This window comes from Rhincodon typus, chromosome 13 (genome assembly GCF_021869965.1).
Source record: "Rhincodon typus isolate 14 chromosome 13, sRhiTyp1.1, whole genome shotgun sequence".
In the NCBI taxonomy this organism is placed as follows: Eukaryota; Metazoa; Chordata; class Chondrichthyes; order Orectolobiformes; family Rhincodontidae; genus Rhincodon; species Rhincodon typus.
In genome coordinates, this window is record NC_063344.1 from 42,800,153 (window position 1) to 42,813,276 (window position 13,124).

Here is a 13,124-nt window from a genome sequence, read left to right on the forward strand (position 1 = left end):
CCAACCAGTTGCTGTAAGCTGTTGATTTTAACTAATGAATCGGAGACTTTATAATTCATAAAAGAGTTGCTCTGTATTTCCAGTGAAGAAACGGGGGAACATGAAGGAAAAGATCAGAGAAACAGAGGACTTGGGAAACAAAAGGAACATTCCATCAAATCTTGAGGACTGGAACTAATGAAGTGTATCCCTGGTATTTTATTTCCCTCCACTCAACATCCATGTTGTTTGTCTGTCTGTGCCTGTCTCTCCGTTCTGGTGGAGTTCAGGTTTAGAGGGAGTTAGAGTATTAGTTCGAAGAATTATATGTTGACAGTTAGTAGTTTTTTTTTAACATCTAGTTAGGAACAAGCAGTTGTTCTTGTTAAGTTCAGAAACCTGATTCATGGTTTCCTGGGTCTGTCTGATGGGTAAGTTGGGAACTATGCATTACTTCCATAAAATTTTTAACTTTTGTGACAACTCCAGGAATAGTGAGACTTCATTTCCAGTGCACTACCCAGTGATGCATGATATCAAATATGCTGTGACACATTTCTGGTGCAGATGAGACAAGATCCTGAACCTTCTGACCAAGAGGCAGGATCGCGACCTCTGTGCTACAAGAGCTCAGTGGAATGTCTGCAGGCACACAACATTTAGGGTGTAATTACAACAGACAATTATGAAGTTAAATGGTATGTTTGCTCAAGGGACTGCAGTGCAAGAGCCAGAAGATGTTGATTTTTAATGGGGGATTTAGGGTTGCGGCTGTTAACAATGAGCTCTACTTGCTGCTTTTTAACTGCAATTATTCCTTTTAGTTGATACCTTACAAAAGAAGTGGGATGACCCGAGTGTTAATTATTTACAGCCTGTCTTGAAGAGTTCCACTCTTGACTGTGGCATCCAGTGCATACCTGATCCTCATGCACTTGAATATTTCCTCAAGGTTCATTTCAAAGAAAGTAAAACAATGGTTACTTTCTGAACAGAAGAAGGAATTTCCAACATCTGATCCATTCACTGTAACAACTAACTAAAAGCACCATCAATTAATTATAAACAGCTAATATTCTAAAGTTAACCCCAATTCATACTTTAACATAATTGAAATCCCCATGCCACAATTAAACTTTGATTACCTCCTCTTGCAGAATTGTAGGTTTTACAGGTTCCGGTCCAATATCACTTCTAACTACCAAAGGGTTCTCTTCTCTTTCATTAAATCTTTTTTATTGTGAATTAAAGTGACAGCCCCGAATCATTATTACCTTTTAAACCTTACATTCAAAACAACTATAAATTTTTCAATGTTCAGGCATGAAATTTTGGGAAATAACCTTGGAATAATAAGTTGAAGGTTATTTGTATGCTGGGTCATTTAGAATACAGGTTTTGTGGAAAGTTTATTACTAATTTCATTGGATGTGGAAATGTGATGGAAGATCATCTATTAAAAGATTAGTTAGATGGTAGGATGAATTTAACAGGATTAAGTTTATTATATCAGTAAGGCTTTTTAGATGCAGTCATATCTTAAACATACTAAAATGTACAGCCTTCTGCAACTCATTCAATTCAGAACAGAATTAAAATGAAAACTTTTAATAGTAATAGCTTTCTAGATTTAAAAAAAACTAGAACAAGAAACTTGAATTTATGTAACATGTTATCAAACCCTGAGGATGTTCCAAAGTGCTTTATAAACCAACAGATTCATGTGGAAATGCAACCAATATTATTACATAGGCAAACAGGACAGATAATCTGTCCATAAAGTTAAAGAAACAAAAAATGAATGACTGAAAATTAAATCCGCTTTTGTTAGTGTTGGCTGAAAGAGAAATATTGGCTTGGACACTAGAAGAGCTCACTTTTCTATTTTGTTGGCATCTTTCTGACATATGATGTGATAATGCTACCAATTGAACTATGCTGACATTTCAGTAAAAGCAATTGTTTTTTAAACAAGTAATGTATCTGGTTTCCTCAGAATTTTGTTTTAATATTTGATGTAAGAAACCTGTATGATATTTTAATGTGCATTTGTTAGTCAACTGTATTTCTATATTTAATAGGATGTATGATTATGCTTAGATAATCAGAACTATAAAATAATGAAAACAAATATTACATGATGAGCTCAAATTATAAAGCAAAATAGTGACAAATAGGAACAAAATTCAGCAGAGAATTTGAGATAGGTGTTGATGTTTGCACTTGTGCAGCATTAGTACTCTTGCATCAGAGTACAAAGTTGACATTTTACATAGTTTTGTTCTTCAGACTTCTACTCTGTTATCTTAATTGTTGTGAATTGTGGGAAGTAACAGCTGAGGACAGTGGTAACTCAGCAATTATTCTTTGGTGTTGTATATGCGAGACTAAATTAGATGTAATGTTCTTCTTTGTGGATAATGGGAAGGAGATTTGCTGCCTCAGTCCTCACCTGCTAAATTATTGACATTACTACTATCCCTGCGGAAAGGAACTCGGCAGTGACAAGTCATTTTCCCAGTGGAAGAGAAAGTATTATCCCACGGCTGCTTCTATACATTTGCTTGCAAAAGACTTCAGAATTTTACTGACACAAGTTTAAAAACAGGTCTCCCACTTGATAAGTGGCACAAAAAGATTCCAGAAAAAGAGATTCTCACTTTCAAATAGGGAAATAAAAATAGAATGGGCGATAAGGTCTTATCTAATGGGCATAAAAATGAGTATGCAATGCCAAATATTTCAGTTTATTTAGATTATTTAGATCATAGGGAAAAAAAAAAGTAGAGTCTAATGCATCATTCTGTTGAATTATAGCATCAAGTTGTTCTGAGAGTTAGTAAATTAAGATCAGGAAATCGAATTAGAAAGGAGATTGATAGTGTCCCTACTTCTGAGCCAGGAAGCTAGGTTCAAGTCAGACTTGCTCCAGAGGTATGTAATGACAGTCATAGAGGTCTACAGCAAGAATAAGGCCCTTTGGCCCATTGAGTCTGCACTGGTCAAAAGCAACCATCTAGATATTCTAATCCCATTTTCCAGCATTTGGCCCATAGCCTTGTGCATCTTGGCATCGCAAGAGTACATCTAAATACTTCTTAAATGTTATGAGGGTTTCTGCCTCTACCAGTGTTACAGGCAGTGAGTTCCAGATTCCCACTGCCCTCTGAATGAAAATTATTTTCCTCACATCCCCTCTAAACCTTTTGACCCATAGCTTAAATCTATGCGTTTGGTCATTGATCCCCCTTAAAAAAGGGGAAAAGTTCCTTCCCGTCTAGTCTGAAACATCTCTGAACAGGTTGATTGGAAACATTTAGAAAGAGGTGTAACTTAGGGGAGAGTAGGAAAGACAAAAAATAGAGAAAAGGGAGCAATAAGGAAAAGACTATGTTTGTGGCAGGACTATTGTAGAAAGTAGTATGTATAACTGGCTTCCAGTCTGTATGACTATTATTTTAAATAAAACTGTAGTTACTTGTGTTCTTGTGATGTAACTGAAATTTCTCGTGTTTTTAGGAAGTCTGGGTTGCTCTGGGAGAATAATGGATCCCACTTCAGTAGAATCATTACATAATGCATCACAAGTTGCAACAAAACCTTTGAATTCGTGGAAAAGACATAATATTTCTCATCTAAACTCTGCTGCTCCACCCCCACTGTCTGGAGCTGCAGCTGAAATTTCTGAAGTTGAAAGCATTGATCAAGATGAACCCTCTTTTGAAAATGATGCTGATGAACAAACTTTAATTGAATTGGAGATGGAGCTGATGCAGACTCATAAAGGTATACACTTCTTCAAAGAAAGAATGCATACTCTAATTCTTTTCAAGTACCATTTTGCACTCTATATTTTCCAAGTTTCACGATCAAACTGAAATGAAAATAAGTAATTTCTGATTATTTGAAAGCTGTATTTTCAGGCTATTAATGTATAACAAAAAGGTTGTAGTCCCATAAATGACGTTGGTATATCAGCCTAAACATTGTGCTCAAGTTTCAAGCTTCATGTGTGACACGAAGCCACAACCCATTTATCTGAAGCAAACGTGACATTGATCACTTTTATCACTCACCTTTTGTTTTGAAAAGTGATGTTACAGTCCTCCAGTCTTCTGGCAGCATCAGTATATCTAAGAGCAAGACCAGAGTGTCTCAAAATTTTTGCCTTTACTTCACACAGTAGCTTAGAATACATCTTATCTTGATACTTTGTGTATTGCTGCGTTTAAAGTGCCTCCTATTCATTTTTATCCTATTTTTCACAGACAAGAGGAAGAGGTGAATTGAATTATTTTGACTGTCCTGTTCTGTATGTAACAATGGTGGTTTGTAATTCATTTTCTTATTTTCTTTTCCCTTTTAAAAATAAGTAATAATATCTTTCCTGTTTGCACAATCCAAATAAACAAGTACCGACAGTAGATTCCTTAGAGTAAAATCAATGTAGAATTTATTAACTCATTCAAAAACAGGGGAAATAGAATGCAACACAGTTTCTCATACAGCTGCACATAAGGAAAATGTATGTCATAAAATAGCAATTATTTAAAATAAAATGTACTAGTTCACATAAATTAGAATCCAGGAATTCACTGTGTATTTCAGTTGGCTCTGCAAAGCTACCCTTTTTGCAAGAGCTCCAAAATTGTCAAATTATAGCTGAAGGTGCATTCATTGTAAGCTAGCAAGTGGTTCACTTTGGTGAAATACAGTATTCATTCCAGAAATCAGATTTTTGAGAGAGTTTGAGATCAGAGGTAGGTAGTGGCTAAGTCAGGAGCTGTTTATGATGTGTCTTCTTCTGATTTTGGAAGCTGACTGATGAAAGAAGTCAAAGCTGTATTATTAAAAGCTGTTTAAAACCCAGCAGTTTTAATCACATGACTGAGGTTTCCGGTTCAGACGCTCAGCTAATGAGATGGATTTGATGTACCCTCATGAAAAACCATTGTGTTTTGTCCCAAGATAATATAATTGTAACAATTTGAAGCCCCTGCACTCATCCCTGTGGTTATGGGTACTTCCCATTTCCTGTTATCTACCCAATGCTCTATCCAGGCCTTTCTTTAATCTCCTACACCGTAACCTTTTAGTTTCCACAATACCCCTTGATGTGGCACCTTGTCAGAAAATTTTCGTTATAATTGACAATTTCTCTTTACATCTGTTATGGAGTTCTCAGTGACCAATCTTCATAGATTTTTCCTTTTTATTTCAACTCCAGTTTATAAACTTTAATTTAATCTTGTTCTTTAAAGTACTTATTTTATGCTCAGTCCTGACTGAAAACAATACAGTAGGTTTAAGATAACATTTTCTCTAATTGTATCCATACTTCCGATACTGTCATGACTTTGGGGGAATGCAAATTTCTACATTTTAAGGAAGAAGAATATTCTAGTAGTTTGAATTTCTGATCAAATTTGGAAACAGAAGCAACAATTAATTTCAGGGCTAAACCCAATAGGCATACTATCAATGCAAATTTGCTGAATGTTTTACTTTAGAAGCTTGTTTTCAACGTTTTTCTTCTGGTTTGGTTTAAGGAGACAGAAGTAGAATTTAGATTCAGTTTTCCTTTGAACTTGTACTATATTGCAACTTAAAAATAATGCAGGTCACTTACCTGAAAAGTATATGAAGGGCACCTAAAGACAGATCATGTTGTGGATGAAAAACATCTGAAAGAAGATGATTCCTTAATTGGTTTCTTTATTGGTTTGCACATGCTGAGAAGTGAAATATGGCAGGGAAATGTTCAATGTAACGACTTCATATGTAGTGTCAATGTCAGTGAATGCATCTGCAAATGAGATCTCCTACTTGTCAAGCTTTCTTGCTGCTAAATGCAGTACATGCCCATCACTCACCCATCAGTGATCATGGCTCCTAAAATTCAGATGCTCTACCTCAGACACTCAACAATACCACTGGTTTCATAACCAATGCCTGCACCTTCAATGTACTTCTACAGATTAAACCACACACATCATCCAAACACATTATAACACTAATATTCTTTCCTCTTTCTTGCATTGTTAAGTGGTACATATCTCTGGAAGCAGCAGAGAAGTATAAGTACATGAATAAGAAATGTTTGATGGGATATGGGCCAAGCGCAGGCAGGTGGGACTTGTTTGGTTTGGGATTATGGTCGGCATGAACTGCTTGGACTGAAGGGTCTATTTCTGTGCTGTTTGACTGTATGGTTCTGTGGGTCAGCCACACCTGCATCATATGAGTTCTTTGAAGGAGACACTACTCCACATTGTAGGAAAACCTGTGATGACCCTGCTGTGTCTGTTGTGATTTCTTAATCAGTTGCCTTTTCCTGGCCACAGGTCACAAATACATTTTTATCTGTGCATGCATAGACTATTGTAATATCTCACTGTAGATCCTAGCACTCAAGTATCTCAGAAACCACTTGCCATTGGATGAAAATCTTGCTGTGCTGAAAATGTGGGGTTGCCAGAGTGCAGCAGTCATCCATGTTTAAAAACTCGAATTGTCATACGTGTCCAAATTAATTCTGACAGCCTGAACCACAGCCTTGTGGACAACCCCAGCCCATCGGTATAGTCCCATCTGAGTGCCATGCTGCTCTCTCAGCTCAGGAATTTGGGCACCTTGACATTGACATTGTTGCCCTAAGTGAGACACAATGTGCAGGAGAGGCCAACTAGAGATAGCAGAAAATTAACATAAAATGCCTCAAAGATCCCATTGAGGTATCCATTCTCTGGTATTGAGTCACTGCCAACTTCTCCACCACAGACACCAGTGCAACCATAGTGACAGCTCCATCCTAAAGTCCATCACCACAAGGGCCAAGTACTTGAGGCAGTAACTCACTGAGAACCATGGTTGTGGGGAGCTCATCGAGGATGGAAAACTCTTGTTTGTGTACCTTGCCTTTCAAGAGAATTTTCCATGAAGGTGTCTCAATGAGATTCTGTGTATACAATATTGCAACTCTTCCTGGAGTTATTAAGGGTTTGCAAGCATGCAAGCACACACACTGAAATCAGTTGATTTGCTGTAACATCTGCTTCTTAACTTCTTACAGGTCTGATGGTTTTAAATAATGTTATTCAGTCCCTGATGAGTGATTGATCATGGGTCAAAATCATTATGATATGGTGGACAGCAATGGAAAACATCATGCTGATGCAGCCTATCATGACTGAACAGTTTTGAATAAGTTAATTTACAGGTGAAACATTTGGTCTACTGTATTACATTTCCCTAAAAAGCTTGAGACAACCTTCAACAGTTTTCTTAGTTGCAGCATTGCAGACTCAGCAGGAGCAACTACAGAAATATCAGAATAAGCTCATGACAGACCAGCAAAAACAGGTGGAGATGCATAGCACACATAAGATCTGCATATTACTCATGAGACAGTCTTTTCAGAAATAAATGTCAGCCAGTGAAAGGATTTGAGCAGCACGTAGGGGAAGCCAAACAATCACAAAAGCAGCAAGTGGAAGATGTTCCAATTTCAAAGAAAACAAAAACAAACAGTTGAAAACCTCCCCCTTACTGAGGACGAACGGTCAGTCCTCTGTAAAGGGCTCACCTTTGTCCTCCTCCACCCAAACATCAACGAATACTGCTCACGCTTGGACATTGAACAGTTTTCCACCGCCTCCATGCCTACTTCTTTAACCGTGAGCCTAACCCTCCCACTACTGACCCCTTCTCCCTCCTCCAACACACCCCCTCCTCCTGGACACCTCCCCAAGGCCTCCTACCCTCCCTCGTCCTCTTCATCTTCAACAGCCATCGTGACATCAATCGCCTCAACCTCTCCACCCCTCTCCCCCACAGAACATGCAGCCCTCCGCTCCAATCTCAACCTCACCCTAAAACTCGCGGACAAGGGAGGCGCAGTTGTAGTATGGCGCACTGACCTCTACATCGCCGAGGCCAGACGCCAGCTCTCTGACACCTCCTCCTCCTGCCGCCCCCTTGATCATGACCCCACCCCCGACCACCAAAACATCATCTCCCAAACCATCCACAACCTCATCACTTCAGGTGACCTCCCACCCACAGCCTCTAACCTCATCATTCCCCAACCCCGCACTGCCCGTTTCTATCTCCTTCCCAAAATCCACAAACCTGACTGCCCTGGTCGACTCATTGTCTCCGCCTGCTCCTGCCCCACCGAACTTATCTCCACCTATCTCGACTCTATTTTCTCCCCCGTGGTCCAGGAACTCCCGACCTACGTCCGTGACACCACCCACGCCCTCCACCTCCTCCAAAACTTCCAATTCCCTGGTCCCCAACACCTCATCTTTACCATGGACGTCCAGTCCCTATACACCTGCATTCCCCATGCAGATGGCCTAAAGGCCCTCCACTTCTTCCTGTCCCGCAGGCCCGACCAGTCCCCCTGCACTGACACCCTCATCCGCTTAGCCGAACTCGTCCTCACCCTCAACAACTTCTCTTTCGATTCCTCCAGCTTCCTACAGACAAAGGGAGTGGCCATGGGTACCCGCAAGGGCCCAAGCTATGCCTGCCTCTTTGTAGGTTACGTGGAACAATCCCTCTTCCGTAGCTACACTGGCCCTAAACCCCACCTCTTCCTCCGTTACATTGATGACTGTATCGGCGCCGCCTCATGCTCCCACGAGGAGCTCAAACAGTTCATCCACTTCACCAACACCTCCGACCCCAACCTTAAGTTCACCTGGACCATCTCTGATACCTCTCTCTCCTTCCTGGACCTCTCTGTTTCCATCTCTGGCAACCACCTGGAAACCAATATCCATTTCAAGCCCACCGACTCCCACAGCTACCTAGAATACACCTCCTCCCACCCACCTTCCTGTAAAAATGCCATCCCCTATTCCCAATTCCTTCGCCTCTGCCGCATCTGCTCCCAGGATGAGGCATTCCACTCCCAGACATCTCAGATGTCCTTGTTTTTCAAGGACCGCAACTTCCCCCCCCTCAGTGGTCGAGAATGCCCTCGACTGTGTCTCCCGCATTTCCCGCAACTCATCCCTCACACCCCCTCCCCGCAATAACAACCAAAACAGAATCCCCCTTGTCCTCACGTACCACCCCACCAACCTCTGAATCAAATGCATCATCCTCCGACACTTCCGCCATCTGCAATCCGACCCCACCACCAAAGACATGTTTCCCTCCCCACCCTTATCTGCTTTCCGGAGGGACCACTCTCTCTGTGACTCACTTGTCCGCTCCACACTCCCCTCCAGCCCCACCACACCCAGCACTTTTCCCTGCAACCGCAGGAAGTGCTATACCTGCCCCTACACCACCCCCCTCACCCCCATCCCAGGCCCCAAGAAGACTTTCCACATCAAGCAGATGTTCACCTGCACATCTGCTAATCTGGTATACTGTATCTGCTGTTCCCATTGTGGCCTCCTCTACATCGGGGAAACCAAGCGGAGGCTTGGAGACCGCTTTGTGGAACACCTACGCTCGGTTCGCACCAAACAACTGCACCTCCCAGTCGTGAACCATTTCAACTCCCCCTCCCATTCCTCTGACGACATGTCCCTCCTGGGCCTCCTGCAGTGCCACAACAATGCCACCGGAAGGTTGCAGGAACAGCACCTCATATTTCGCTTGGGAACCCTGCAGCCCAATGGTATCAATGTGGACTTCACAAGCTTCAAAATCTCCCCTCTCCCGATTGCATCCCAAAACCAGCCCAGCTTGTCCCCACCTCCCTAACCTGTCCTTCCTCCCACCTATCCCCTCCTCCCACTTCAAGCCGCACCCCCATCTCCTACCTACTAGCCTCATCCTGCCCCCTTGACCTGTCCATCCTCCCTGGACTGACCTATCCCCTCCCTAACTCCCCACCTACACTCACCTTTACTGGCTCCATCTCCGCCTCTTTGACCTGTCTGTCTCCTCTCCACCTATCTCCTCCTCTATCCATCTTCTATCCGCCTCCCTCTCTCTCCCTATTTATTTCAGAATCTCCTTCCCCTCCCCTATTTCTGAAGAAGGGTCTAGGCCTGAAACGTCAGCTTTCCTGCTCCTCTGATGCTGCATGGCCTGCTGTGTTCATCCAGCTCTACACCTCATTATATCAGTTGAAAAGGTCAGATGGCTTTTCAAGCAGGTTATGAAGAAGAAAATATACAGGACCAACAGAAGTTTAAAACTTGGATAGAATTAGAAGAATCCAGAATGTAAAACCAGAAGCTTGAAAATGAACTGCAATCTCTTGAACAAAAGCACAAATGCTAAGGAGACCTGAAGCACTCAAAAGCACTTGAGAAATAAGATCAGTTGATGGCTAATCTGAAACAAAGCCTGGCCGTCCATGTTGGAATAAGAAATTCTGGAACAGCAGTTGCAGCCCTTGTCATTCTTTGAAGAAGTGATCACTGCTAGATTCCATATTGTATTGAACATCTTTCGGAGCTCTTGTGGTGTAGTGGTAATGCCCCTACTTCTGATCCAGGAAACCTGGGTTCAAATCCCATCTACTCCAGAGGTGTGTAATAACATATCTGAACAGGTTGATTAGAAAATATCTAAAAGAAATTTGTGATAACACAAACAGCAATGATGGATAGCATCATTGATTACTGTGGAAACCAATGGCACATCCAGACAAAGTCACCATCACAAAGTCTGGATTTACCAGCAAAATACCTATATATTATTGATATTCAAGGGCTTGAATCTCCTTTTGGAAAGTAGAGGAATGTTGTATGTATACCTTTCCAGAGAAAGAAATGGAGGCTGAAGCATTTGGGGAAATAAATACTGATGTTTGTAAATAGTTCACATTATAGAAGAGGAAGTGCTGGAGATCTTAGAAAACATAAAGGTGGATAAATCTCCAGCACCTGATCAAGTGTATCCCAGGACATTGTGGGAAGTTAGGGAGGAAATTGCAGGGCCTCTAGCAGAAACAGTTGTATCATCTATATCCATGGGTGAGGTGCCAGGAGACTGAAGTGTTTCTAATATTGTGCCTTTATTTAAGAAAGGCTGTAAGGAGAAACCTGGGAATTATAGGCCATCAGTGGTTGGTACGTTGTTGGAGGTGATCCTGAAAGCTAGGATTTACGTACATTTGGTGAGGCAAGGAATGATTTGGAACAGTCAGCATGGTTTTGTGCGACGGAAAATCGTATTTCACAAACTTGATTGAGCTTTTTGGGCAAGTAACCAAAACGATTGAAGAAGGCAGAGCGGTAGGTGTTATCTACGTGGACTTTAGTAAAAGCCCTTGATAAATTTTTGCATGGTAGACTAATTAATAAAGTTAGGTCACATGGGATTCAGGGTGAGCTTGCCAATTGGATACAAAATTGGTTTTACTGCAGCAGACAGAGGGTGGTAGTAGACATGACACAGTGTGCAGCTGGAGGAACACAGCAGGCCAGGCAGCATCAGATGAGCAGGAAAGTTGACGTTTCAGGTTGGGACCCTTCTTCAGAAATGGGGAGGGGGAAGGGAGCTCAGAAATAAATACAGAGAGAGGGGTTGGGGCTGGGGGAATGTAGGTAGGTTGGTAATAGGTGAGTGCAGGCAGAGAGTAGTCGGGATTGGTTAGTGAGGTGGGAGGGGTAGATAGGTGGGAGAGAAGATGGACTGAGGAAGGGTCACCGGACCCAAAATGTTAACTCTGTTTTTTCCTTCACGGATACTGCCAGACCTGCTGAGCTTCTCCAGCAACTTTGTTTTTGTTCCTGAGAAGATGGACAGGTTGTGTCAGGTCAAGGAGGTGGAGATGAAAGGGTGGGTTGGACGTGGGGTGAAGCCGGGGGTGGGGAGATTTTAAAATTGGTGAAATCCATTTTTAGGCCATTAGGCTGTAGGCTCCTGAGGCAGAATATGAGGTGCTGCTCCTCCAGTTTGAGAGTGGTGTTATTGTGACACTGGAGGAGGCACAGGATGGACATGTCACCCAGGGAGTGGGAGGGGGAGTTAAAATGTTTCACATCTGGAAGGTGTTGTCGTTTATCGCGTACAGAGCTGTCTCCAAGTCTTCTCTTGGTCTCCCCGATGTAGAAGAGGCCACATCAGGAGCAGCGGATACAGTAGACCAAGTTGACGGATGTGCAGGTGAACCCCTGTCTAATGTGGAAGGTTTGTTTTGTGCCTTGAATGGAGGTGAGGGGGAGGTGTAAGGGCAGGTGTAGCACTTTCTGCGGTTGCAGGGACAGGTGCTGGGAGTGGTGGGGCTAGTGAGGAGTGTGGAGCAGACAAGGGAGTTGTGGAGGGAGCAGATGAGGGAGTTGTGGAGAGAGCAGTCCCTTCGAAAGGCCAATGGGGTGGTGAGGGAAATATCTCTTTGATAGTGGGGTCAGCTTGTAGGTGGCAGAAGTGGTGGACAATGATACGTTGGATGCGGAGGTTGGTGGGGTGATGTGTGAGGACAAGGGGGATTCTGTCTTTGTTTTTGTTAGGGGGAATGTGAGGGCAGAAGTGTGGGAAATGCAAGAGATGTGGTTGAGGGCATTTTCACTCTCTGCAACCATGGTTCTCAGTGAGGTTCTGCCTCAAGTACTTGGTCCTTGTAGTAATGGACTTTCGGGTGGAGCTGACACTGTGGTTGCACTGTAAGCCATTCAGCCCTTTGGGTCCACTGTTCCATTCAATATAATCATGATTGATCATCCAGCTGAATACCCTTTTTCTGCTTTCTCCCCATATCCTATGATCTCTTTAACCCGAAGTGCTGTATCTGTCCATGTCTATCAAGCCAGATTCCATTATGGAACTATCTGATTTGTTCAAGACGAACTCAGATCATAATAGTTTAGTAACTCAATCTTCTCGGCGAGCCTACACAGGAACCACATGATAGTCAGATTGTAGGCCGTGTAATTGTTCTATATCTCCTTTTCAAATGTGGGCCATGCAATTACCTGTGTGCACCCTGCACCATTGGGAACCCTGTTGGCTTGTCAAAGGCATTGCTCCTGGCTACAGTGAGGGCATGAAGAGTGTTTCTAATAAGGGCCTTCCACTTCTTTACAAAGTTTCTCCTCTGTGCCACTTGTGTACCATAGAACATAGAACATAGAACATAGAACATTACAGCGCAGTACAGGCCCTTCGGCCCTCGATGTTGCACCGACCTGTGAAACCAATCTGAAGCCCATCTAACCTAAACTATTCCA

The 13,124-nt window shown here is 42.5% G+C and overlaps 1 protein-coding gene across 1 annotated transcript in view; it reads left to right on the plus strand.

The window, feature by feature from the left end:
- zbbx (zinc finger, B-box domain containing) overlaps positions 1–3,857 on the plus strand; it is an 82,654-nt gene extending 78,797 nt beyond the window's left edge. Inside the window, exon 18 of the mRNA XM_048604611.1 lies at positions 3,499–3,857. Coding sequence (XP_048460568.1) covers positions 3,499–3,857 — 359 coding nt within the window. The remainder of the gene's footprint in view (positions 1–3,498) is intronic.
- Positions 3,858–13,124: the final 9,267 nt, after the last annotated feature.